Below are 27,880 nucleotides of genomic sequence, written 5' to 3' on the forward strand. Positions count from 1 at the left end.
GCCATGTTCATATGCTGAATGTCCTTCAGTAAAACAGCAAACTGTTCCTCCTGGAATTACAGATAAAGCACATCAGACACTGAGCACAGTGAGTGAAGAGCTGGGTTTGTGTGAAGCTGGGTGGATTGTACATGCGAACTCTGTGTTTTACAGGTGAACTCTGTGTGTTTTACAGGCGAATGATGTGGGTTTTACAGGTAAACTGGGTTTTACAGGTAAACTGTGTTTTACACGTGAACTCTGTTTTACAGGTGAACTATGTTTTAAAGGTGAACTCTGTGTGTTTTACAGGTGAACCTTGTGTGTTTTACAGGTGAACCTTGTGTGTTTTACAGGTGATCTCTGTGTTTTACAGGTGAAAAATGTGTATTTTACAGGTGAACTCTGTGTGTTTTACAGGTGAACGATGTGTGTTTTACAAATGAACGATGTGTACTTTACATGTGAACTCTGTGTGTTTTACAGGTAAACTATTTTACAGGTGAACCCTGTTTTAAAGGTGAACTCTGTGTGTTTTACACGTGAATGATGTGTATTTTACAGGTGAACTCTGTGTGTTTTACAGGTGAACGATATGTGATTTACAGGTGAATGATGTGTGTTTTACAGGTGAACAACATGTATTTTACAGGTGAACTCTGTGTTTTACAGGTAAACTATTTTACAGGTGAACTCTGTTTTAAAGGTGAACTCTGTGTGTTGTACAGGTGAAGAGAAGTTATCAGTATTTTTTATTTTTTTGGGGCATTTACGCTTTTTGTTCAGATTTCTATGTCAAAACTCTGAAAATCACAAATCAACGGGAAGTTAACTCTGACCTAGCACTGTCATAAATAAACACAAATGACACAGAGATTTCAAACTCAATACAGTTCAGAACTTTTATTTATGATAGTTTAATTTTATTTGTTTATGACTATATTTATCATACACAGAAAATACACGTGAAAATGTGAATTTGTTTTAACTACATTAACCACAACTTTAAACAACAGTGGATTCTGTAATGAGCTGCAGCTATTACAGCTTTTTCTTTTGAAGATTAGAGAATATTCACATCATGTAAAAGTGGATGCAGTTCTGTTTGCTGTATTTGCGCTAGGTGGCGATGTTCGGGGGTCTCATGCCATCGTTGTGGGCCATGTTCATATGCTGAATGTCCTTCAGTAAAACAGCAAACTGTTCCTCCTGGAATTACAGATAAAGCACATCAGACACTGAGCACAGTGAGTGAAGAGCTGGGTTTGTGTGAAGCTGGGTGGATTGTACATGTGAACTCTGTGTTTTACAGGTGAACTCTGTGTGTTTTACAGGCGAATGATGTGGGTTTTACAGGTAAACTGGGTTTTACAGGTAAACTGTGTTTTACACGTGAACTCTGTTTTACAGGTGAACTATGTTTTACAAAGGTGAACTCTGTGTGTTTTACAGGTGAACCTTGTGTGTTTTACAGGTGAACCTTGTGTGTTTTACAGGTGATCTCTGTGTTTTACAGGTGAAAAATGTGTATTTTACAGGTGAACTCTGTGTGTTTTACAGGTGAACGATGTGTGTTTTACAAGTGAACGATGTGTACTTTACATGTGAACTCTGTGTGTTTTACAGGTGAATGATGTGTGTTTTACAGGTGAACAATATGTATTTTACAGGTGAACTCTGTGTGTTTTACAGGTGAATGATGTGTGTTTTACAGGTGAATGATGTGTGTTTTACAAGTGAACGATGTGTACTTTACATGTGAACTCTGTGTGTTTTACAGGTGAACGATGTGTGTTTTACAAGTGAACGATGTGTACTTTACATGTGAACTCTGTGTGTTTTACAGGTGAATGATGTGTGTTTTACAGGTGAACAATATGTATTTTACAGGTGAACTCTGTGTTTTACAGGTAAACTATTTTACAGGTGAACCCTGTTTTAAAGGTGAACTCTGTGTGTTTTACAGGTGAATGATGTGTATTTTACAGGTGAACTCTGTGTGTTTTACAGGTGAACGATATGTGATTTACAGGTGAATGATGTGTGTTTTACAGGTGAACAACATGTATTTTACAGGTGAACTCTGTGTTTTACAGGTAAACTATTTTACAGGTGAACTCTGTTTTAAAGGTGAACTCTGTGTGTTGTACAGGTGAAGAGAAGTTATCAGTATTTTTTATTTTTTTGGGGCATTTACGCTTTTTGTTCAGATTTCTATGTCAAAACTCTGAAAATCACAAATCAACGGGAAGTTAACTCTGACCTAGCACTGTCATAAATAAACACAAATGACACAGAGATTTCAAACTCAATACAGTTCAGAACTTTTATTTATGATAGTTTAATTTTATTTGTTTATGACTATATTTATCATACACAGAAAATACACGTGAAAATGTGAATTTGTTTTAACTACATTAACCACAACTTTAAACAACAGTGGATTCTGTAATGAGCTGCAGCTATTACAGCTTTTTCTTTTGAAGATTAGAGAATATTCACATCATGTAAAAGTGGATGCAGTTCTGTTTGCTGTATTTGCGCTAGGTGGCGATGTACGGGGGTCTCATGCCATCGTTGTGGGCCATGTTCATATGCTGAATGTCCTTCAGTAAAACAGCAAACTGTTCCTCCTGGAATTACAGATAAAGCACATCAGACACTGAGCACAGTGAGTGAAGAGCTGGGTTTGTGTGAAGCTGGGTGGATTGTACATGTGAACTCTGTGTTTTACAGGTGAACTCTGTGTGTTTTACAGGCGAATGATGTGGGTTTTACAGGTAAACTGGGTTTTACAGGTAAACTGTGTTTTACACGTGAACTCTGTTTTACAGGTGAACTATGTTTTAAAGGTGAACTCTGTGTGTTTTACAGGTGAACCTTGTGTGTTTTACAGGTGATCTCTGTGTTTTACAGGTGAAAAATGTGTATTTTACAGGTGAACTCTGTGTGTTTTACAGGTGAACGATGTGTGTTTTACAAGTGAACTCTGTGTGTTTTACAGGTGAACCTTGTGTGTTTTACAGGTGAACCTTGTGTGTTTTACAGGTGATCTCTGTGTTTTACAGGTGAAAAATGTGTATTTTACAGGTGAACTCTGTGTGTTTTACAGGTGAACAATGTGTATTTTACAGGTGAACTCTGTGTGTTTTACAGGTGAACGATGTGTGTTTTACAAGTGAACGATGTGTACTTTACATGTGAACTCTGTGTGTTTTACAGGTGAATGATGTGTGTTTTACAGGTGAACAATATGTATTTTACAGGTGAACTCTGTGTTTTACAGGTAAACTATTTTACAGGTGAACCCTGTTTTAAAGGTGAACTCTGTGTGTTTTACAGGTGAACTCTGTGTGTTTTACAGATGAATGATATGGGTTTTACAGGTGAATTATGTGGGTTTTACAGGTAAAATGTGTTTTACACGTGAACTGTGTTTTACAGGTGAACGATGTGTATTTTACAAGTGAACTCTGTGTGTTTTACAGATGAATGATGTGTATTTTACAGGTGAACTCTGCGTGTTCTACAGGTGAACTCTGGGTTTTACAGGTGAATGATGTGGGTTTTACAGGTAAACTGTGTTTTACAGGTAAACTCTGTGTTTTACAGGTGAACAATGTGTGTTTTACAGGTGAACTTTGTGTGCTTTACAGGTGAACAATGTGTGTTTTACAGGTGAACTATGTGTATTTTACAGGTGAACTGTGTTTTAGGGGTAAACTATTTTATAGGTGAACTCTGTTTTAAAGGTGAACTCTGTGTGTTTTACAGGTGAATGATGTGGGTTTTACAGGCGAATGATATGGGTTTTACAGGCGAATGATTTTACAGGTAAACTGTGTTTTACACATGAACTCTGTTTTACAGGTGAACTGTGTTTTAAAGGGGAACTCTGTGTGTTTTACAGGTGAACGATGTGTATTTTAAAGGGTGAACTCTGTGTGTTTTACAGGTGAACGATGTGTATTTTACAGGTGAACTCTGTGTTTTACAGGTGAATGATGTGTGTTTTACAGGTGAACTCTGTTTTACAGGTGAATGATGTGTGTTTTACAGGTGAATGATGTGTTTTATACGTGAACTCTCTTTTATAGGTGAACTCTGTGTGTTTTACAGGTGAACTCTGTTTTACAGGTGAACGATGTGTGTTTTACAAGTTAACTCTACTTTACAGGTGAACTCTGTTTTACATCAAACAGTGCACACCTGTATTAAAGGAGAAACCCTTACCAGAACATTCATTCGTTCTGCTGCAGCGAGAGCAACACTGAGCTTCCTCTCATCTTCCTCTCGCTCCTCCTCGATCACTCCGAGTCTGGAAAAGATCAACACGGCTTTCTTTATGCTCCACAGTCACACGGCACAAACACATGCACATCCACACTGTACACACCAGGTCCATTCTGACCGTCAGGACATGTACTTTGCCGTAATGGTATTGTTTTACCTGAACGTGGCGCTGGCCAATTGTTCCTCACGCATGGTCAGAAGGTTGCGGAGCTCCTGGACCTCGGCCTGAAGCTGCGCGTTCTGGTCCTGACTCTGAACGATAAAGTCCTCCAGACGCTTCGCCATTTCCAGCTCTTGCTCAGCCACCTGCTCCACCCCGAGCCTCAGCTCACACAGCTCCTCCAGCTGCTGAAAAACACAACACATCCGTCGCCATCATGATCCGCAACACCACCACACTGACCACTTACAGAACCCCCACACTGAACTCCTCCAACACCCACACTGAACACCTCCAACACCCCACACTAAACACCTCCAACACCCCCCCACACTGAACACCTCCAACACCCCCACACTGAACACCTGCAAAACACCCACACAGAACACATCCAACACCCTCACATTGAACACCTCCAGAAACCCACACTGAGCACCTCCAACAACCCACACAAAACACCTGCAAAACCCCCACACTGAACACCTCCAACACCCTCACAATGAACACCTCCAACACCCTCACACTGAACACCTCCAACACCCCCACACTGAACACCTATAACACCCCCACACTGAACACCTCCAACACCACACACTGAACACCTCAAACACCCCCACATTGAACACCTCCAACACCTCACACGGAACACTTACAGAATCCCCACACTGAACACCTCCAACACCCCACACGGAACACCTCCAACACCCCCACACTGAACTCCTCCAACACTACACACTGAACACCTCCAACACCCCCACACTGAATATCTATAACACCCCCACACTGAACACCTCCAACACCACACACTGAACATCTCAAACACCCCCACATTGAACACCTCCAACACCTCACACTGAACACTTACAGAATCCCCACACTGAACACCTCCAACACCCCACACTAAACACCTGCAAAACCCCCACACTGAACTCCTCCAACACCCCCACACTGAACACCTCCAACACCCCCACACTGAACTCCTCCAACACTACACACTGAACACCTCCAACACCCCCACACTGAACACCTCCAACACCCCGACATGGAACACTTACAGAATCCCCACACTGAACACCTCCAAAAACCCACAATAAAAACCTCCAACGCCCTCACACTGATCACCTCCAACACCCCCACACTGAACTCTTCCAACACCACACACTGAACACCTCCAACAACCCCACACTGAACTCCTCCAACACCACACACTGAACACCTGCAAAACCCCCACACTGAATACCTCCAACACCCTCACAATGAACACCTCCAACACCCTCACAATGAACTCCTCCAACACCCTCACAATGAACACCTCCAACACCCTCACAATGAACAACTCCAACACCCCACACTGAACACCTGCTAAACCCCCACACTGAATATCTCCAACACCCTCACAATGAACACCTCCAACACCCTCACAATGAACTCCTCCAACACCCTCACAATGAACTCCTCCAACACCCTCACAATGAACACCCCCAACAGCCTCACAATGAACACCTCCAACACCCTCACAATGAACAACTCCAACACCCCACACTGAACACCTGCAAAACCCCCACAATGAACACCTCCAACACCCCACACTGAACACCTCCAACACCCCACACTGAACACCTGCAAAACCCCCACATGGAACACCTCTAACACCCCCACATTGAAAACGTCCAACACCCCACACTGAACACCTGCAAAACCACCACACTGAACACCTGCAAACCCCCCACACTGAACAGCTCCAACACCTACACACTGAACTCCTCCAATACCCCTACACCGAATACCTCCAACACCCCCACACTTACAGAATCCTCACACTAAACACCTCCAAAACCCCACAATAAAAAACTCCAACACCCCACACTGAACACCTGCAAAAGCCCCACACCGAATACCTCCAACCTCTACACACTGAACACCTCCAGCAGCTCAACACTGAACACCTCTAAAACCCCTAAAATAAAAACCTCCCACGCCCTCACACTGAACACCTGCAAAACCCCAACACTGAACACCTCCAACACCCTCACAATAAAAACCTCCAACACCCCACACTGAACACCTCCAATGCCCTCACACTGAACATCTCCAACACCCCCACACTGAACTCCTCCAACACCACACTCTGAACACCTGCAAAACCCCCACACTGAACACCTCCAACACCCCACACTGAACACCTGCAGAACCTCCACACTAAACACCTCCAACACCCTCACAATGAACACCTCCAACACTCCACACGGAACACCTGCAAAACCCCAACACTGGACATCTCTTAACACCCCACACTGAACACCTGCAAAACCCCCACACTGAACACCTCCAACACCCTCACAATGAACACCTCCAACACCCTCACAATGAACACCTCCAACACCCCACATGGAACACTTACAGAATCCCCACATTGAACACCTCCAAAAACCCACAATAAAAACCTCCAACGCCCCCACACTGAACTCCTCCAACACCACACACTGAACACCTGCAAAACCCACACACTGAACACCTCCAACACCCCACAATGAACACCTCCAACACCCCACACTGAACACTTGCAAAACCCCAACACTGGACACCTCTAACACCCCACAATGAACACCTCCAACACCCCACACTGAACACTTGCAAAACCCCAACACTGGACACCTCTAACACCCCACACTGAACACCTGCAAAACCTCCACACTAAACACCTCCAACACCCCACACGGAACACTTACAGAATCCCCACACTGAACACCTCCAAAAACCCACAATAAAAACCTCCAATGCCCTCACACTGAACACCTCCAACACCCCCACACTGAACACCTCCAACACCCCACACTGAACACTTACAGAATTCCCACACTTAACACCTCCAAAACCCCACACTGAACTCCTGCAAAACCCCCACACTGGACACCTCTAACACCTCACACTGAACACCGGCAAAACCTCCACATTGAACACCTCCAACACCCTCACAATGAACACCTCCAACACCCCACACAGAACACTAACAGAATCCCCACACTGAACACCTCCAAAACCCCCACACTGAACACCTGCAAACCCCCACACTGAACACCTCCAACAGCCCAACACCGAACACCTCCAACACCTCCACACTGAACACCTCCAACACCTCCACACTGAACACCTCCAACACCCCACACTGAACACCTGCAAACCCCCACACTGAACACCTCCAAAAACCCACAATAAAAACCTCCAACACCCTCACAATGAACACCTCCAACACTCTCACAATGAACACCTCCAACACCAAACACTGAACACCTCCAACACCCCAAATGGAACACTTACAGAATCCCCACACTGAACACCTCCAAGAACCCACAATAAAAACCTCCAACACCCCCACACTGAACTCCTCAAACACTACACACTGAAGATCTCCAACAGCCCTACACTGAACACCTCCAACACCCCCACACTGAACACCTCCAACACCACACACTGAACACCTCCAAGAACCCACAATAAAAACCTCCAACACCCCCACACTGAACTGCTCCAACACTACACACTGAAGATCTCCAACAGCCCTACACTGAACACCTCCAACACCCCCACACTGAACACCTCGAACACCTCCACACTGAACACCTCCAACAGCTCAATGCCGAACACCTCCAACACTTCCACACTGAATACCTCCAACACCCCTACACTGAACACCTATAACACCCCCACACTGAACACCTCCAAGACCCCCACACTGGACACCTCCAACACCCCTACAATGAACACATCCAACCCCTACACACTGAACACCTCCAAAACCCCAACATTGAAAACCTCCAACACCCCAACATTGACCACCTCCATCCCCTAGACATTGAACACCTCTAACACTCCCACAGTGAACACCTCCAACACCCCCATACTGAACTCCTCCAACACCCCCACACTAAACACCTCCAACGTCAGGACTTGACCATGATCGGATCTGGACACGAACATGAATCTGATTAAATCAGACATGCGCAGAACTGACAGCAGAACTTGTCCTACCTTGTCCAGCACGCTTGTCTCCTGCTCCGTTTTGGTTGGATTCATCTCCTTCTGGTTTATTTTAATCCAAGGAACTGGTGCTGGTGGAGGTTTATGACAGGAATACTGTACACACACACACACACACACACACAGACACACACGTAAAGCAGATGTTGACTGTCACTTGGCTGCTGTAGGAATCAGTGAGAGGACAGGCTGAGACTCACAGTCCGCGGAGATGAGATGTCCATCTGTGGGGCCTCGCTGGTCTCGGGCTCCTGGGAGGCCGTGTGTAGGTGTTCGGTGCTGGTCTGTCGTTTGGGAGGTGGGTGTCTGGGCCGGGTCGGGACACTCTGGGTCCTCACCACCTGTTTCCTTGGCCTGTCTCTCTCTCTGTGGCCTGTCCGGGACTCGGTCGGCAGCTGCTGTAGCGACTTGTTGAGGGGGCTGTACTTGGCCAGGTCACGAGGGGGAACGTATGTGGGCTTTGTGTCTCCAGCGCTGAAGATCGAGAACAGAGGAATATTCAGGACTCACACTTTAGAAATAATTCAGTTTCAGGAATAAAGACATTGATAAAGATGATACATTTCTTTTTCAACATGAACTCAGAACGAGTAATTACACACATGTGTTCAACCCTGTGTGGAATCGTGTCTCTGTGTGGAACCGTGTCTCTGTGTGGAACCGTGTCCCTATGCATGAATGTGTCCCTGTGTGGAACCATGTCCCTGTGTGGAACCGTGTCCCTGTGTGGAACCGTGTCTTTGTGTGTGACCATGTCTCTGTGTGGAATCGTGTCTCTGTGTGAAACCGTGTCTCTGTGTGGAATCGTGTCCCTGTTTGGAACCGTGTCCCTCTGCATGAATGTGTCTCTGTGTGGAACCATGTCTCTGTGTGGAACCGTGTCCCTGTGCGTGACCGCGACTCTGTGTTGAACCATGTCCCTGTATGGAACTGTGTCCCTGTGTGGAACCGTGTCCCTGTGCATGAATGTGTCCTTGTGTGGAACCGTGTTCCTGTGTGGAATCGTGTCCCTGTGTGGAACTGTGTCCCTGTGCATGAATGTGTCCCTGTGTAAAACCATGTTCCTGTGTGGAATCATGTCCCGTGTCTCTGTGTGGAACCGAGTCTCTGTGTGTGACCATGTCCCTGTGTGGAACAATGTCCCTGTGTGGACCGTGTCCCTGTGCGGAACCGTGTCCCCTGTGGGTGACCGAGTCTCTGTGTGGAATCGTGTCCCTGTGTGGAATTGTGCCTCTGTGTGGAACTGTGTCCCTGTGCGTGAACAATGTCCCTGTGTGGAACCATGTCCCTGTGGGGAACCGTGTCCCCTGTGTGTGACCATGTCCCTGTGTGGAACAATGTCCCTGTGTGAAACCATTTCCCTGTGTGAAACCGTGTCCCTGTGTGAAACGGTGTCCCTGTGCATGAATGTGTGTCTGTGTGGAATCGTGTTTGTGTGTGGAACCGTGTCTCTGTGTGGAACCGAGTCTCTGTGTGGAACCATGTCCCTGTGCGTGACCGTGTCTCTGTGTGGAACCGTGTCCCTGTGCGGAAACGTGTTCCCTGTGTGTGACTGAGTCTCTGTGTGGAGTCGTGTCCCTGTGTGAAATCGTGTCTCTGTGTGGAACTGTGTCCCTGTGCGTGAACGTGTCTCTGTATGGAACCATGTCTGTGTGTAACCGAGTCTCTATGTGGAACCATGTCTCTGTGTGGAACCGTGTCTCTGTGTGTGACCATGTCTCTGTGTGGAACAATGTCCCTGTGTGGAACCGTGTCCCTGTGCATGAATGTGTCTCTGTGTGGAAGCGTGTCTCTGTGTGGAACCGAGTCTCTGTGCATGAATGTGTCTCTGTGTGGAACCGTGTCTCTGTGTGGAACCGAGTCTCTGTGTGGAACCGTGTACCTGTGCGTGACCGTGTCCCTGTGTGGAACCGTGTCTCTGTGTGGAATCGTGTCTCTGTGTGGAACTGTGTCCCTGTGCGTGAACGTGTCTCTGTATGGAATGATGTCTTTGTGTGGAACCGAGTGTCTATGTGGAATCGTGTCACTGTGTGGAACCGTGTCTGTGTGTGTGACCATGTCCCTGTGTGGAACAATGTCCCTGTGTGGAACCGTGTCCCTATGTGGAACCGTGTCTCTGTGTGGAAGCGTGTCCCTGTGCGTGAACATGTCTCTGTGTGGAACCGAGTCTCTGTGTGGAACAGAGTCTCTGTGCTTGACCGTGTCTCTGTGTGGAACCGAGTCTCTGTGTGGAACCGTGTCTCTGTGCATAATCATGTCTCCATGTGGAACCATGTCTCTGTGCATAATCATGTCTCCGTGTGGAACCGTGTCTCTATGTAGAACAGTGCCTCTGTGTGTGACCGTGTCTTTGTGTGGAACCGTGTCCCTGTGCATGACCATGTCCCTGTGTGGAACCGAGTCTCTGTGTGGAACCGGGTCTCTGTGCATAACTGTGTCTCTGTGTGGAACCGTGTCTCTATGTAGAACTGTGCCTCTGTGTGTGACCGTGTCTTTGTGTGGAACCGTGTCCCTGTGCATGAATGTGTCTCTGTATGGAACCGTGTCTCTGTGTGGAATCGAGTCTCTATGTGGAATCGTGTCTCTGTGTGGAACCGTGTCCGTGTGGAACCATGTCTCTGTGTGGAACTGTGTCCCTGTGCGTGAACGTGTCTCTGTGTGTGACCGTGTCTCTGTGTGGAGCCGTGTCCCTGTGCGTGAATGTGTCTCTGTGTGTGACCGTGTCTCTGCGTGGAACCAAGTCTCTGTATAGAACCGTGTCTCTGTGTGGAACCTTGTCTCTGTGTGGAATCGTGTCCTTGTGTGGAACCGTGTCTCTGTGTGGAACTATGTCCCTGTGCGTGAACGTATCTCAATATGAAACCCTGTCTCTGTGTGGAACCGAGTCTCTATGTAGAACCGTGCCTCTGTGTGTGACCGTGTCTTTGTGTGGAACCGTGTCCCTGTGCATGACCATGTCCCTGTGCATGACCATGTCCCTGTGTGGAGCCGAGTCTTTGTGTGGAACCGTGTCTCTGTGCATAACCGTGTCCCTGTGTGGAACCGTGTCTCTATGTAGAACTGTGCCTCTGTGTGTGACCGTGTCTTTGTGTGGAACCGTGTCCCTGTGCATGAATGTGTCTCTGTATGGAACCGTGTCTCTGTGTGGAACCGAGTCTCTATGTGGAATCGTGTCTCTGTGTGGAACCGTGTCCCTGTGTGGAACCATGTCTCTGTGTGGAACTGTGTCCCTGTGCGTGAACGTGTCTCTGTGTGTGACCGTGTCTCTGTGTGGAACTGTGTCCCTGTGCGTGAACGTGTCTCTGTGTGTGACCGTGTCTCTGTGTGGAACCGTGACCCTGTGCGTGAACGTGTCTCTGTGTAGAACCGTGTCTCTGTGCCTGAATGTATCTGTGTGTGGGACCGTGTCTCTGCGTGGAACCAAGTCTCTGTGTGGAACCATGTCTCTGTGCGTGATCGTGTCTCTGTGTGGAACCGTTTTCCTGTGTTCACCTGCTGCAGGTGATCCGGGGAGCCTCTGGTCCGAGGTGGTCTGTGATCTTGTTCAGGATGGAGGGGAGGGGCTGAAGGTGGTCTATCGTTTCCTGAGAGAAACAGAGACATGTTTATCCTCACCATGTCTTTAGCTCTGTGACACTGACAGTAACTTTAACGGAGACAGCGATGGTCTGAGCTCACCCTGTTCTTCCTCTGTTTCCAGCTTAAAGCCTGACCTGAACCCCCTCCTTTGTCACTACACTTTCTCTGAGTGATTTTTTTAATGAACTCAGTTGTGAAGTGTCCCTGGGTGTGGCCTCGTTGTTCCACCTCCAGGACAAACCCTAACTCTATTCTACACAGTTAATGAACCTTTAGAAAACACAGTTGGGCTTTAACACCACTGCTGTAACTTTTAAAAGTGCAGTACACTGTCTGTACCTTTAGTGTCAGTAATGTACCTGTAGAGTACCTTTACAGTGACAGTGTAATGGATGTGTGGGTTTCCACCTGTTTCATGGGGGCAATGATGTCTACCAGCAGACCATGAAGGACAGCAAGGCGCAGAGGAAGATCCACGTAGCCATCAAAGCGGGCCATGTCCAGCTCGCTGTCTGGGTTCGATACTCTCTGCAGGAACCCCCTCATCTGCTCCCAGTGCTGCTCCAGGAACTCGTTCATGAACAGCATGTACTCCTCCTTCTCCCCGAACCTGCAGCACAGCCAGAATTAACCCTTTACCTTCTGTTCTGTGACAGGCCTACTACAGACACACTGACTCACTCGGGCCCCTAGGGGTCAGTGTAATGTCTGTATGGTAATGTGTAGAAGAGTCAGGCGGTGATGAGTGCTCCTGCCAGCCACGAGGTGGGGGGATACTCACAGGGTGAAGTTGGCGAGGTTCTGCAGGACCTTGGCCGTGAGGGTGAGGGTCCGCAGAGTGCTGGGTTCCGGATATGGCTGGATGAGGCCGAACAGAGACGGACTGAGGATGGCGGGACACAGGAACCTCAGGAACAGAGATGCAGTGATCAGTCTGTGTCCGATCTCCCCTCGACCTCGCTCGTCACAATCAGACACCCAACTCGACAGAACCTCATTCAGCTCCACAGGGAAGGAGCTGGGGGAGAGAGGAGGGAGAGAGAAAGAACAGAGAGAGGGGGTTTGGATTTAGCTATGTGTGAGAGAGAGGACACACCATGAGGAGGCTCCTGCAAACATAATTTTTCATTTCATTTTAGTGATAGTTGACATTTCAGTTCATGTTAATCGTGTTTCTGGAGGTGCCTATTTATATCGCATCATATGACAACAAAATCACAACGTCAGCAGAGTACAAATGTACAAGAGATGACCTCCGAAGATTCGACACTAGCCGAAGCTAAGCTAGCTCCGATATCAGCTACCCTCACATCTATCTGCCAACTGTCAGACTCACAGAACCAACGCATCACAGATTTAGAATCCACGTTATCAAGCTAAAGCGACAGGATTGTTAGCATGGAAGAAACACTCACTCAACTAAAGACAGAGAGCAAACGTCTTGTCGATAAAGTGGACGACGTAGAAAACCGTTCTAGATGCTCCAATATGTGGATTATAGGCGGCCTGCTGGAGGGAGCTGAAAGCTCAGATGCAGTGGGCTTTGTAGCCAATCTGCTTTCAAAAACACTGGGCCTGGAGTGCCTTCCTACTCCTCCGATTATAGATCTAGCTCACAGAACTGGTAAAATGGACAATACATGCTCGAAATCCAGGGCAATGATCACCTGGTTCCATTACTTCCAGGACAAGGATAAAGTGCTTCGGAAGAGCAGAGAAATCGCAGACCACCTTACTTTCAAAGGCAGGAAGATCAGCTCTTTCCCAGATCTCCGTGCCAGTGTCATCTAGAGGAGAGCAGGTTTCAAACAAGTGAAGTCTCAACTAATTGAAAGAGGGATGAGGGTTGGAGTTCAGAACCCTGCTCGTCTGTGGGTCCTGTTTTACAACAAAAAAGCTTTTTCGAAAACCCCCAGTATGCTCAGACGTTTCTGGACCGTCTGAATCCTCCAGAGTGAGAATGCAAGGAACTATAAAGGGTCATTTGTGCCAGAAGTGTCACATGAAGCAGTTGTTAAAGCTCCAAATATCCTTTACTTTCATTGTGTTTTCCTTTTGTTATTCCCTTAATTTTCTGTTTATTTCGTATGGAGCCCCTTGTTGATTTAATTTAAGTTTTTGTCTTAATGACATCTTTAGTGGGCGGCACGGTGGCGCAGCAGGTAGTGTCGCAGTCACACAGCTCCAGGAACCTGGAGGTTGTGGGTTCGATTCCCGCTCCGGGTGACTGTCTGTGAGGAGTTGGTGTGTTCTCCCTGTGTGCGCGTGGGTTTCCTCCGGGTGCTCCGGTTTCCTCCCACAGTCCAAAATCACACGTTGCAGGTGGATTGGCAACTCGAAAGTGTCCGTAGGTGTGAGTGTGTGAGTGAATGTGTCTGTGTTGCCCTGTGAAGGACTGGCGTCCCCTCCAGGGTGTATTCCCGCCTTGCGCCCAATGATTCCAGGTAGGCTCTGGACCCCCCGCGACCCTAAATTGGATAAGCGGTTAACAGATAATGGATGGATGGACATCTTTAGTGAAATGGGAACCAAAAGGTTTTGCTGCCCGTTGCCATCTTTGTTTGGGGAAGGGGGCTTAGGGCATAAAATGTATATTTGTTACCTCTTAAGTGGAAATTTGTTAGCACACACATACAATTTAACCAAGGAGACATCAATGCAAATCCCCCCCCCCCCCCCCGCTATTTATTTATTTTTTTCCTTCTTTCTCCCCACGCTCTGGTTCATTTACTTAATTAATGACTGATCCAGTTATTAATGGTGGAGGCTGTCATAGACCTCAAATTAATTTATTCGAATGTGAAAGGTTTGAACGGTCCAATTAAAAGGTCCAAAATTATTTCTTATTTAAAACGCTTACAAACAGATTTTGTATTTATACAAAAAACACACTTACATCCTAAAGACCATGCTAGGCTTAAAGGCTCTTGGATCGGCCGATCATTTTTCTCAAATTTCTTGGTGGTTACCATTGTAATAAACAGAAAAGTCCATTTAAAACACACAAAGGTCATTTCTGACCCCAAAAGGCATGCCAAAGTTACTGGAATCATGTTCCAGTCCCCAGTACTTTTGGTAAACATTTATGCACCTAACTGGGACCCCCAGTTGGACCGTTCTAACACCCTCAGCGATGTCTTAAGTCTTCTCTTCTTTTATGAACAAAAACGGCATGGTTGACCCTGGGAGACACTATAATCCCAACAGAAAGAAATTCTCGCTTTACTCCATGGTCCACCAAATTCTCCATGGTCCAACACCCTCTTCACAGTCAGACACTTCTGAAGCTGTAATTTCATTAGATGCTGAAAAAGCATTTGACCAGACTGACTGGCAATAGCTGTTTATTACCCTTAGAAAGTTTGGTTCTTGAAACAATTTAATAAATTGGATGCAACTTTTGTATGCCTCTCCACAAGCTAGTGTTTGCACCACAGTAACAGATCAAAATATTTTTCACTAACTAGAGGAACTCGTCAAGGTTGCCCACTGTCTTCTTTATTATTTGCAGTTGGATTAGAACCTCATTCTATAGTTTTAAGAACGTCCTCTGCTTTCTGTGGTATTTTTAGAAATGGTTGTGAATACAGATTGTCTTTATATGCTGATGATCTCATAATGTATCTTCATTACTCCTAGATTCTCCAAACTACACAAAGCCAATTTAGACACACTAATTCTTAAAACAAAATCAGACCTCCAGAAATGGAAATGTCTCACTCTTACTCTTATGTGTAGAATATATGTGATCAAGATGACAGTGTTACCTAAATTATTATTTATCTTTTAATGTATTCCTTTATTCAAACCAAAATGTGTGTTTCAATCCCTAAACCAGCTTATTTCTTCCTTTATATGGAATGGTAAACCCCCCCAGAATAAATTTTAAAACAAGGTGTCTTAGCTCTTCCCAATCTTCTCTATTAATTTTGGGCAGCTAACATCCAGAAAATCATATTTTGGCTCCAGACCCCTGAAGCTGCCTCATGACTTCTTGAGTCCTCTTCATGTCATCATTTTTCAGCTCCTGCCCTAGTTCACTCCTCTCTTTCCTCTCTTTCCCAAAAAAATTTCTAACCCTATAGTCTATTGAACTTTATGAATATGGTCTAACACCTGCAGTACATATATATCACTGCCAGACACTGCTTCAATATCACAAACCGGTAATATACAATATCAGTGATGACCTCCAGGAGACGCTGCGGAACCTCTGCTTGCTACTGAGGCCAGGCCCTGAGGCCTTGATGTTTCCTGATGCCGGTGGCTGGGGAAGGAGACGACGCAAGCGGTTTGAGAGGAGATAGAAGAATTCATTCGAGAATTAATTTGAGAATTCATAATGACATAATCGCAATCTATATTCCTCCCGATGCAAACACAAATCAAGCGCTGTGGGAATTATACGAAGCCATAAGCGATTTCCAAAACACACACCCGGATGGACTGTTCATTGTTGCTGGAGATTTTAATCATGCAAAGCTCAAGAAAGTTTGCTATGAGAGGAGCGAACACGCTGGATCTTGTTTACACAAAAGTTCCAGATGTGTACAGGGCAGAGCCCTGCCCCCACCTCGGATACTCAGATCACATGTCTGTTATGCTAATTCCTGCATACAGACCCATCGTCGGGCAATCAAAACCTGTTCTGAAAGAGATGAAAATCTGGCTATCAGAAGCAATCTCTACTCTTCAGGACTGTTTTGAGTGCACTGACTGGGACATGTTCAGAGAGGCTGCAACTTACAACAACACAATCAACCTGGAGGAGTATGCATCATCAGTGACCAGCTACATAAAGTGCATTGATGATGTGACCATCTCCAAGACCATCACCATCCGCTCCAACCAGAAGCCGTGGATGAATGCAGAGGTGCGTGCACTGCTGAAGGCTAGAAATGTCACTTTTCAAAGCTGCTAGACCAGATAATATTCCTGGCAGAGTGCTCGGAGAATGTGCAGACCAGCTTGCTGATGTCTTCACTGATATCTTCAACATCTCTCTAAGCAGCGCCGTTGTTCCAACATGCTTCAAGAACACCACCATCATCCCTGTGCCTAAGAATTCTTCTGTGTCCTGCCTCAATGACTATTGTCCTGTTGCATTCACACCTGTCATCACAAAGTGCTTCGAGAGGCTCGTCATGAGGCACATCAAGACCCTACTTCCCCCCACACTGGACCCTCTGCAGTTCGCGTATCGTCCTAACCGTTCAACGGACGATGCCATATCCACCACGCTCCACCTGACACTCACCCACCTGGACAAGAACGACACATATGCAAATATACGCACATATGCTGTTCATAGACTTCAGCTCAGCATTCAACACTGGGCCTTAACACTTCTCTCTGCAACTGGATCCTAGACTTCCTGACTGGGAGACCTCAGTCAGTCCGGATCAGTAGGAACACCTCCAGCACCAACACACTGAACACTGGAGCCGCCGAGGGCTGCGTGCTCAGTCCACTGCTGTTCACACTGCTGACCCGTGACTGTGCAGCAATGCACAGCTCAAATCATATCACCAAGTTCGCTAATGACACAACTGTCATCAGTAAGAACAATGAGTCAGCATACAGAGAGGAGGTGCAGCGGCTAACTGACTGGTGTGAAGTCAACAACCTGTCTCTGAACGTGGACAAAACCAAAGAGATGTTGTAGACTTCAGAAAAACAAGGGGTGAGCACTCGCCACTGAACATCGACAACTCTGCTGTGGAGATTGTCAAGAATACCAAATTCCTTGGCGTTCACCTAGCGGATGATCTCACCTGGTCCACTAACACCAGTAACATCAGAAAGAAAGCCCAGGAGCGCCTCTACTTTCTGCGAAGGCTGAAGAAGGTTCCTCTCCCACCTCCTATCCTCACCACTTTTTACAGAGGAGTCATCGAGAGCATCATGACCAGCTGCATCACTGTCTGGTTTGGGAACTGCACTGTGACAGATCGCAAGTCCCTCCAGCAGATCGTGAGGACAGCTGAGAAGACTATCGGTGTGTCTCTTCCCTCCATCACAGACATTTACACCACTCGCTGCACCTGCAAAGCACTCTTCAACCTACTGTTGTCTGGAAAAAGGTATTGAAGCATTCGAGCCCTCACATCCAGACTCCGTAACAGCTTCTTCCCACATGCTATCAGACTCCTGAATATCTAGAGACTGAGACTGGACTGTAGAAGCACACCCACACACACACACTCACACTCACACACACACACACACACACACACAACTTCACAAAACACAGGTTTGTTGGACTGAAAATAATATATGGAAAATGAGTGTACTGTTTACACATATCCTGTTTACATCATGGTTACATCCAGGTTACAGTTTACAGCACAAATACACCTTAAATTGCAGTGTCCCCCCCCCCCCCCCCTTACGTAAGGTCTTGTATAGTATTGTATGGATATTGTTTTGTATTTTCCTAACCATGTCTTTTGCACTTTAATGTGTGTGCACTGTTTTATGTTTGCACTAGCTTTGCACTAGTTGCACTTTAATGTTGTGTATTGTTTTATGTAGCACCTTGGTCCTCGAGGAACGCTATTTCGTTTCACTGTGTACTGTAAACACTGTATACTGCTGAAATGACAATAAACTTCTTGAACTTGAACTTGAACTTATTCCAATACTTTCAAGTCAGAAACCCGCCCCCAGTACACACCCACAGCCCATCAAAACAAATATCTATCCACGCGTAGATCAGAGTTAGCTTCAAAAACAGCATCATGTCTGTGAGCCAGGAGTTGCAAGAGGGAGGTTTACTAGATTTCCATAGTAGCAGCATTCCGTGTCTGGCTATGAGAGAAGCAAAAATCGATATTGTCCGATTGTTTAGAGGATAATTGCAAAGAGTTATCCGGAGTCCCAAAAATAGTAACTTCAGGAGATGGTATTATAGCAACATTAATGATATTAGATAGCACTTTAAAAATGGAGATCCAGTAAAACTGGAGTTTGTGGCATGCTCAGAACACATACAGGTGTACCCCCACACCTCTATGTGGCTCAACGGACCGTTTCTACTCGTACGGGAGCACTTTTATGTTGTATCTTTGACAAGAAAGAGGGAGAGAGGTAAAGGAGGTGGACTATGAGACTGTGGATGGTCTGTTCTGATTGGTCCTCTCTGAGTATGGTGTGTTACAATTGGTCTTTTGTGTGTGTTGTGTTCTGATTGGATTTGGAACCTGTGTGTCTGAGTTATGAGCTGCACCACTTCACTGCAGGTCCTCTTCAGGTTCTGCTGGTTGGCTGAGAGTTCGGATGCTGGACATTTCCGAGGATCCACCTCGCAGCTGTCCGAGGAGGAGTAGAGCTGAGAGATGAAGTCACCTGTTCAGGTAGAGACAGAGAGATGAGGACAAGGACACAGTGGAGGGGACGAGATGGGTGCAGAGGCGTTTCTCACCGAGAGTGTCGATCAGATACTTCTGTCCGACCAGCTTCATGTATTCGTCGATGGCTTTGGTGGCGAGTGTGTTCTCTCTGAAAATCAATGCCTCGTTCTCGCCCAGACGCTGGACCTCGGTGCTACCCAGGTGGATCAGAAACTCCTATGAGAAGACACAAATGGTTTAACAGAGACATGCGTCTTATCTCCAGATGTTTCTGCTGATGTGCTGCACTACCTTTGCTTTCCCGATGCTCTGGAGGACATGGACCAGAGCCCCGGCCAGTTCCTCCTTGTCCTTGACGTTGAGGAGCGGCTCCAGGCTGCTGCACATCTCCACGTAGCTCATTGTCACAAACTCCGCAAACTCCTTGTACTTCTCGATGGGCAGCACCAGAAGGTTCTGGAAGCGAGTTTTGACCCTGAGAGAGGCCTGAGGACCCAGCTGGTCCTTGGCTCCAGAACCAGGAGATTTATAAGGAACCAGGGGAAACCATTTCTCCTGAAAAGCCCGTCCTTTAATGTCAGACAGGGACAGGGCCACACTGCCCAGAGGGTGAGTGACAGCCTCGTCCCTTGAGTGGCGCTTCTTCTTCGGGTCCTCCTCTCGGAACAAGTGCAGAGTGACCTGGGACACTCGAGGGAGGTTGTCCAACTCGAACAGCTCCCCCCAGAACAACTGACCTCCACCCTGACCTCCTCCAGCTCCACCTGCCGCTCCTTCGCTCGCTGAGCTGCACAAGTGAGACAACTTCTCCACCACCCGACTGCTGGTTCGGGCGAATAGCGTTCCGTCCAGGTGCAGCTCACAGTAGTAACGTCTCTTTGGGGGAAGGTCTTTAGCCTCATTCACCCATAGACTCAGAGAGTTCTCCACACGCTCACAGTTATCCTGCAAAACAACCAACAAGCACCCACACTCAGAATGTGCTCAGGAGACCACTGAGCCCATTGAGAGACACCACTGAGCCTAGAGAGAGAAGCTACTCAGCCCAGGGAGAGAGGCCACTAAAATCTCCACCCAAACTGGAGAGGAAACCCAGGGGACAATCCTGGACTCTCTCTCAGGAGCAACATTTGAGCAGCCGGAGACAAAAACTGCAGTCTCCATTGTTTCTCCATCTGACCTCAGGGTTAGTACAGAGATATTGAGGTGGAACTACAGAGATATTATTGAGACATTACAGACATATTAATGAAACACTACAGATATATCAATGAGACACTACAGAGATATCACAGAGACACTACAGCAGTATTAATGAAAAACTTCAGAGATAATAAGGTAGAACTACAGGGATATTAAGGAGACAGTACATAGACATTAATGAGACACTACAGAGATGTTAAGGGGGATTTGTATGGTGTACCTTGTTTGGCTGAGCTGTTCTTCTGAGATTCTCGATCCAGCGATCTCGCTCGGCCGCCGAGCTACAGCCAAAGCAGTGGATGTTCTCTGAGCTGATCACCTCGAAGCAGTATTTCTCCCCGAGAATCGAGCTGTGGACAGGTCTGATCACAGTGGCTCGGTCAGCGCCGAGGTCTAGACTCTCAGCCACGCTCACAGGAATGGACAGAGACTCCCGAGAGGCGGTCCTGAGAAAACAATAAGATTCAGGATCTTCTGCAGGAGACCCTAACCCTAACCCTAACCCTACCCTCACAGACCCACCACTTTACGTACCGTCCGGCCTGACCCAGTCCTGTAGCATTCACCGGTGCGGTACTGAGCTTTTTCTGAGTTTCACCTCGTAAACGGCGTTTAATTTTTGCCTGAAACAAGTAAGAGAGAGAGAGAGAGAGAGAGAGAGAGAGAGAGAGAGAGAGAGAGAGAGAGAGAAGAGATACAGAGAGAGAGAGAGAGAGAGAGAGAGAGTGGGAGTGAGATAGAGAGAGAGAGAGAGAGAGGGGGATAGAGAGGGAGAGTTTTTTTATAATCCTTTATTTCTGAGAGACAATCGTATCTTCAGGGTCCATTTTAACCTCTTAATAGAGAGAGAGGTATAAATATGAAACCTCACAAAGACTAATTTACTAATACAGATTAAAGACTAAGATGCATTAAAGATTGGGACCCTGACCTTGACGCCTCCTCCGAGGGTCTTGGTGTTGGAGGCGCTCACAGGGGGGATGTGATCTGGAGAACATTCTGGAAAATACACAATAAAAAAAGTGAATTTGGAAACAAATTTAATCTCCCAGTTTCACATTCCCATAAATGAAGAGATGAAGGGATGAAGTGTGAAGTGATGAGGGTGTGACTTGGTGAGGCAATGATATACTCTGCTCTTCTCGTCTGAGTTGGGGATGTCAATGTCACTGTAAGATTCCAGTGTTTAGATCTTTACATGTTTTATTTAAGTTTTGCCCCATTTTTTCATTGATAACCTCCTAGTTTTCACTCGTATGCAGTTCCCCCCCTTTAGTGAGTCTCCCCCCAATCACACACACACACACTCATTCACACACCCACCCACACACACACACACTCTTCTGAGACCCGTGGGGCTGACCACCCGGAACGCTCTGGAGGAAACACAACGCCCAGGACTTAAGTATTCAGAATCAAAACTGTTAAAGATTCTCTTTAACTAAATTTCTAAAAATACTTTTTAAATAAAAGGTAGAAAGTGAAAATGAATAAAAAATTTAAATGTTCCAGAGCCATTTTTCAGAAAGAAGATCTTTAAGTTTGAAAACGTTCGGGCCGGTCCCTCAGGGAGGGTTAGTTCTGACGTGTGTCTTTATTAATGTCTGTGTTTAGTAAAGTGTGTTTTAAAGAAGTACTCTGTGTGTGTGTGTGTGTGTGTGTGTGTGCGTGCATGCGTGCTGCAATAAGATAAACATCACAGTGTCCAGGATGTGGTCTGTTACAGCAACATCTACAACTCTGCCATTAACTGTTCATCATTTACAACTACACATCAATTCTACTACAGTTTTATTAAAGCTTCACAGTTAAACACTGTGTGTGTGTGTCTGTGTGTGTGTGTGTGTGTGTGTGTGTGATCACACACTGAAATGTGGAGTTACACAAAATCAGTTGAAAATTAAAGATTAGAGTTTATTAAAGTATCTTTATTAAAGAATCTGATCTGAAACGGATTAAATTACAAAAAGAGTGATTTCTTACCGAAGCCCCCCCCACAGACGATCCACCTCCTGAAGCCCATCGCAGTTGGACTCCAGAGAAACACAAACCGCTCAAAATCCTCTTAGTGCTCAGTGACCGTTCGGTGTGTGTTGTAGTTTAGAGAAGGCCATGCATTAAAGTTAAATTAAAGTCACATGTGTGTTGTGTGTGTGTGTGTGTGTGTGTGTTGTGTGTGAATGAGTGTGAGCACAGATGTGCGGCAAGTGTAAGTCTCAGAGTCTCTGAAGGAAGAGAAACGTTCTGATGTTTATCTCCCAAATCTTAAAGGAAATAATCACACAGCTATTTCCTCACTCAGAGCCACATCCCTAGATCAGAGAGACATCTGAGAGACATCCGAGAGACATCAGACACATCCAAGAGACATGAGAGATATTAGACATATCCAAGAGACATGTGAGACACCTCAGAGTCACATCAGAGAGACATCCGAGAGATATCAGAGACATATCTGAGAGACATCCGAGAGACATTAGAAATATCCAAGAGACATGTGAGACACATCAGAGAGACATCAGAGACATATCCGAGAGACAGAGACATATCCAAGGGACATCAGAGACACATCCAAGAGACATCAGACACATCTGAGAAACATCAGAGATACATCCAAGAGGCATGTGAGAGACATTAGAGACACCAGAGTGATTTTCTGTACAAGACTTAGCTACATTTTATTAAGAGAATCGCTGGTAGCACGACTCATTAGAACATTGGGACTGACCGTGTGCGGGAGACACAGCTCTCCCTCCTAACCCTAACCCTAACCCTAAACCTAAGAAAGTGCACATTTGCTTTCTTTTATGTTGAATTTATTCCTTTTTCTGAACTCCTGAACTGAGTTCACAGAACTGATTGAGGATTCTGTTTTATTCAAACAGTAAACACGTCTTATGAAAGTATGACATGGGGCCGAAGGCACAATTGGACCCAGAAATGGTGAAACGTCATGTGTGGTGTCACACTTCACAAGCAGATACCAGCGATTTTGCCAGTCGCCCTCAGCTTGTAGAAAAAGTACTTTACTTTTCCTGATGTTTTAGATTTTTGTGATGGTATTGGTTCTGTATAGGTATTTAGATATTCAGGCAGGTATTGTATAAAAAGTCATAACTTTGGTATCGTGACAACACTAAGAGAGACATCAGAGTGACATGTGAGAAACATCTGAGAGACATCTGAGAAAAAGGGAGACAACGGATGTACATTAGGAGACATTGGAGAGATGCTCTAGACACACACCGTATCTTCACTGTATTACAGCCTTAGTCCACACTCAGAGACGCTCCAGGACAAAACCCATCCTCCAGACTCTGAACTGTGGCCTGATTCAGGCACAATACGCTATGAACCTGCCTCATTGTACCACACACAAATGCACTGCAAACTATCTACATTTAAATATGTACACATGTACAGTGGTGAGCACGTTCGCCTCTCAGCGCTCAAATTTTGGGTTCAAGTCCTGGTTCTCCGGTTTCCTCTCACAGTCCAAAAACATGGAGGGTAGGTGAATTGGCTTCTCTAATAACTGTCCTGGTGTGTGAGTGAATGTGTTTGAGCCATTGTAAAGTGTCCTAGTGTCTAGAAAGGCGCTATATAAGTGTAACGATAGATAGATAGAACACAGAGTCAAATTTGTTGTCTAGAACAGTTAGTCAGATTTGTTATTTAGAACTCCTACCCAGGTTGGTGTGGCTCTCGCTGAGGTTCTGCAGACTGAGGCTGGATAGGCAGCTGCTTGCTCGATTCCTCGCCCTCATCTGCGGCTGCAGGAACACAAACAATAAAAACAATAAAAAACCAACACAAACAAACAATAGATAGATAGATAGATAGATAGATAGATAGATAGATAGATAGATAGATAGATTGATTGATTGATAGATAGATACTTTATTGATCCCCAGGGGAAATTCAATAAATACCAACACAACAACAAACACAAACAAAAAAGACAAACAATAAACAGCCAAATAAACACAAATTATAAACAAAAAATAAACACAGACACAAACTATACACAATGACCACATTTAGACAAACACAATCAAACAGACAATCAAACAAACAAACAAAAAAACAATCACAAATGTTAATGGAATGTGTACCTCGTCCCGTGGGAGCATGATCTGTCCATCCTGCAGGTGGCAGTAGTTAATGTCCCACACAGGGACGTCCTGCGGGGGGCTCCAGGACAAATTCTGTGACCCTGGGATGGTGTCAGCTGGTGCAGGCATTTCTGAGAGATATAATACACACGTTTATTCATTCATTCATTATCTGTAACCGCTGATCCAGTTCAGGGTTGTGGTCGGTCCAGAGCCTACCTGGAATCATTGGGTGCAAGGCGGGAATACAACATGGAGGGGGTGCCAGTCCTTCATAGGGCAACACACACACTCACACATTCACTCACACACTCACACCTTTGAGTCGCCAATCCACCTACCAACATGTGTTTTTGGAGCGTGGGAGGAAACGGGAGCACCCGGAGGAAACCCATGCAGACACAGGGAGAACACACCAACTCCTCACAGACAGTCACCCGGAGGAAACCCACGCAGACACAGGGAGAACACACCACACTCCTCACAGACAATCACCTGAAGGAAACCCACGCAGACACAGGGAGAACACACCGAACTCCTTACAGACATTCACCCGGAGGAAACCCACGCGGACACAGGGAGAACACACCACACTCCTCACAGACAGTCACCCGGTGGAAACCCACACAGACTCAGGGAGAACACATCACACTCCTCACAGATAGTCACCCAGAGGAAGCCCACGCAGACACAGAGAGAACACACCACACTCCTCACAGACAGTCACCCAGAGGAAACCCATGCAGACACAGGGAGAACACACCACACTCCTCACAGACAGTCATCTGGAGGAAACCCACTCAGACACAGGGAGAACACACCACACTCCTCACAGACAGTCATCTGGAGCGGGACTCAAACCCACAACCTCCAGGTCTCTGGAGCTGTGTGACTGAGACACTACCTGCTGCACCACCATGCCGCCCATAATACACACAGATAAACACAAATAAAACAGTACCTGCATTAATGCTACAGCCAAGTGAGGAGTGGGTTCCATTCTCAACAGTGTCTGCTTTGTTTAAACGCGAAGATTTGTGCGACTGGGGCGTCTCGAGGGATTCAGGGACAGATGCTGGGACACAGTAAGTTTTACTGTTAATGTAACATTTTTATGGGAATTGATTCCAGTCCACACTCAGAGACAAAACACTCACAGATTGTCCAGAGCAACAAATCAGCTCCCAGCAGCTTTACGATAGCAACCAATCAGCACCCAGCATCTTTACTATAGCAACCAATCAGCACCCAGCACCTTTACCATAGCAACCAATCAGCAACCAGCATCTTTGCCATAGCAACCAATCAGCACCCAGAAGCTTTACTATAGCGACCAATTAACCCCCAGCAGCTTTACAGTAGCAACCAATAAACACCCAGCAGCTTTAATGTAGCAACCAATCAGCACCCCAGCCACTTTACCATAGCAACCAATCAGCACTCAGCAGCTATACCGTAGCAACCAATCAGCACCCAGCAGCAACAAATCATCACTCACCAGCAACCAATCAGCACCCAGAAGCTTTACCAAATCAACCAATCAGCACCCAGCAGCTTTACAAAAGCAACCAATCAGCACCAAGCAGCTTTACCATAGCAACCAATCAGCACCCAGCAGCTGTACCATAGCAACCATAGCAGAGAATATATAAATATTTTTCTGAATATTTGTATGTTATTAAAATATATGAGCACATTTTCTCAGAATGTTTCTGAATTTCTTAGAGTGTTTCTCAGAGTGTTTTTATATTTCCCAGAGCTTTACTCAGAGTGTTTCTGTATTTCTCAGATTGTTTTTCAGAGTTTTTTGTGTATTTATAAGAATGTCTCACCTTGCTCTTCGATGTTGTTGGGGCGGGACTGGGGTTTTGGCCTTTTGAGTTTCTGGGAGACATGTAACAGGTATTTCCGGAGTTTTCCTTTCTGAGCCATGTCTGAGGATTCACCACCGGACGTTCCGGGTGTGGTGGGTGTTCCGGACGGGGAGACGACGGAGTGGAGTAGGGCTCCGGGCGGTTCTGATTGAGCGCGGCGGAACGGGTTCTTCCGCGAAATGGAAGGTTTTTCCATCTTGGTGGTGCTCTCCCCCTTTGATGTCGTGGTGCCAGGAGATTTTTCTCCACTGTCTTCGCTCAGAGCTTTTCTCCAGTTCTGCATCTTACTCCATTTATTCACGGCTCCTTTCTCCAGCTTCTCGAAGGTGCCATGACCCTGAGCCTCGCCCTTTGAACCCGTGAGCCACCTGTACGTGTTCAGGGGATTGTTCCCCTCTTCGTCTCGATCTGCTTCCGTCTCAGCTGGTCTCTGAGTCCGAGTCTGAGTCTCATCCTCCTCGTCCTGTGGAGACAGACACGTCTGCTTGTTCTCAGTTTCTTTGTTAGTGCCCATGCTGTGATCCTGAGCCTCCTCTCTCTGAAGATGCAGATGAATCAGGTTTGGTTTTGAAAAATGTCTCAGAGTCTCAGTGGGATCCAGGTGTTTCTCTGTTTCCAGTTGTTTCAGTCTCACCTCGTCTTGCTTGTATTTGACTCTGGCTTTGCTTCATAACCACTTCCTGTTTCATCAAACCTCAGAGGAGCTCATGGTTCTCTCAGAACTGACTCAGACAAAAGAGAATATGCTCAAAACCCTGAGATTGTTCTTACACAAAGGTGTAGATAATGATACAAGATCTAGGTAAGATTCTGCCTGCAGGAAAATCCTCTGGGTGTCTGTGATTATGGAGATAAGTCCAGAGGAAAGCCCTTTGTCCAGCTTTGACCCAATCTATGATCTGGAGCTCGACACCTGGACGCTTGAGCAGTATGTATGTGAGAGTGTGTATCCGTGTGTGTGTATGTGTCTGGGTGCTGTTGACAGGATGTGTAGTAGGTTGTGGCAGGAAGAGAAGGTGGAGAAAAGTGTGAGGCATTTCCTGAAAGAGGCATCTGTTATTGGCCACTATCAAAAACACCTAAAAATTGAAACCCAGGGTTCGAGGCTCATTCAGGTTCGAGGTGTCACTAACAGTCCACTTAGCTCTGCCCCCTCACACAGGCCATCCAGCCGTCACTGGACCAACCACGGATCAGCAGCATGGACACATGCTGTGGATCACAGGGGCTGAAGGGGTTAATGAGGAGTGTGTTCCTCTCCTACAGACTTTACACTGCACACTGGGA

General features: G+C 46.3%; 1 protein-coding gene across 3 annotated transcripts; it reads right to left on the minus strand.

Moving 5' to 3' along the window:
* Positions 1-1,970: 1,970 nt before the first annotated feature.
* Positions 1,971-27,533, minus strand: rasal3 (RAS protein activator like 3). Of its 3 annotated transcripts, none has more exons than XM_066664923.1 (17): positions 26,552-27,533; positions 24,720-24,850; positions 24,293-24,377; positions 21,536-21,603; positions 21,139-21,227; positions 20,825-21,050; positions 19,693-20,346; positions 19,473-19,617; positions 19,252-19,396; positions 12,831-13,067; positions 12,458-12,659; positions 11,963-12,054; positions 8,671-8,944; positions 8,462-8,566; positions 4,430-4,617; positions 4,213-4,297; positions 1,971-2,612 (listed from the first exon to the last, which is right to left on the minus strand). In XM_066664923.1, the coding sequence occupies exons 1-17, from the start codon at positions 27,105-27,107 to the stop codon at positions 2,523-2,525; spliced, it is 3,372 nt and encodes a 1,123-aa protein (XP_066521020.1). In that variant the 5' UTR covers positions 27,108-27,533; the 3' UTR covers positions 1,971-2,522. The 3 variants fall into 3 exon arrangements, with proteins under 3 accessions (XP_066521020.1, XP_066521019.1, XP_066521021.1); XM_066664922.1 differs by having other exon boundaries at positions 1,973-2,612; positions 4,430-4,620; XM_066664924.1 differs by lacking the exons at positions 24,293-24,377; positions 24,720-24,850; positions 26,552-27,533 and adding an exon at positions 22,588-22,797 and having other exon boundaries at positions 1,977-2,612; positions 4,430-4,620.
* Between the last annotated feature and the right edge of the window lie 347 nt (positions 27,534-27,880).

The sequence above is a fragment of the Hoplias malabaricus genome, chromosome 3 (genome assembly GCF_029633855.1).
Source record: "Hoplias malabaricus isolate fHopMal1 chromosome 3, fHopMal1.hap1, whole genome shotgun sequence".
Lineage (NCBI taxonomy): Eukaryota > Metazoa > Chordata > Actinopteri > Characiformes > Erythrinidae > Hoplias > Hoplias malabaricus.

Coding starts and splice junctions, on each gene's coding strand:
- rasal3 (XM_066664922.1), bottom strand. CDS start 27,107: ATGGGCACTAACAAAGAAACTGAGAACAAGCAGACGTGTCTGTCTCCA. Junction 21,604..24,292: donor CGAGAGCCACACCAACCTGG/GTAGGAGTTCTA, acceptor TGTATTTTCCAG/AATGTTCTCCAGATCACATC. Junction 2,613..4,212: donor CAGAACGAATGAATGTTCTG/GTAAGGGTTTCT, acceptor CTGTAATTCCAG/GAGGAACAGTTTGCTGTTTT.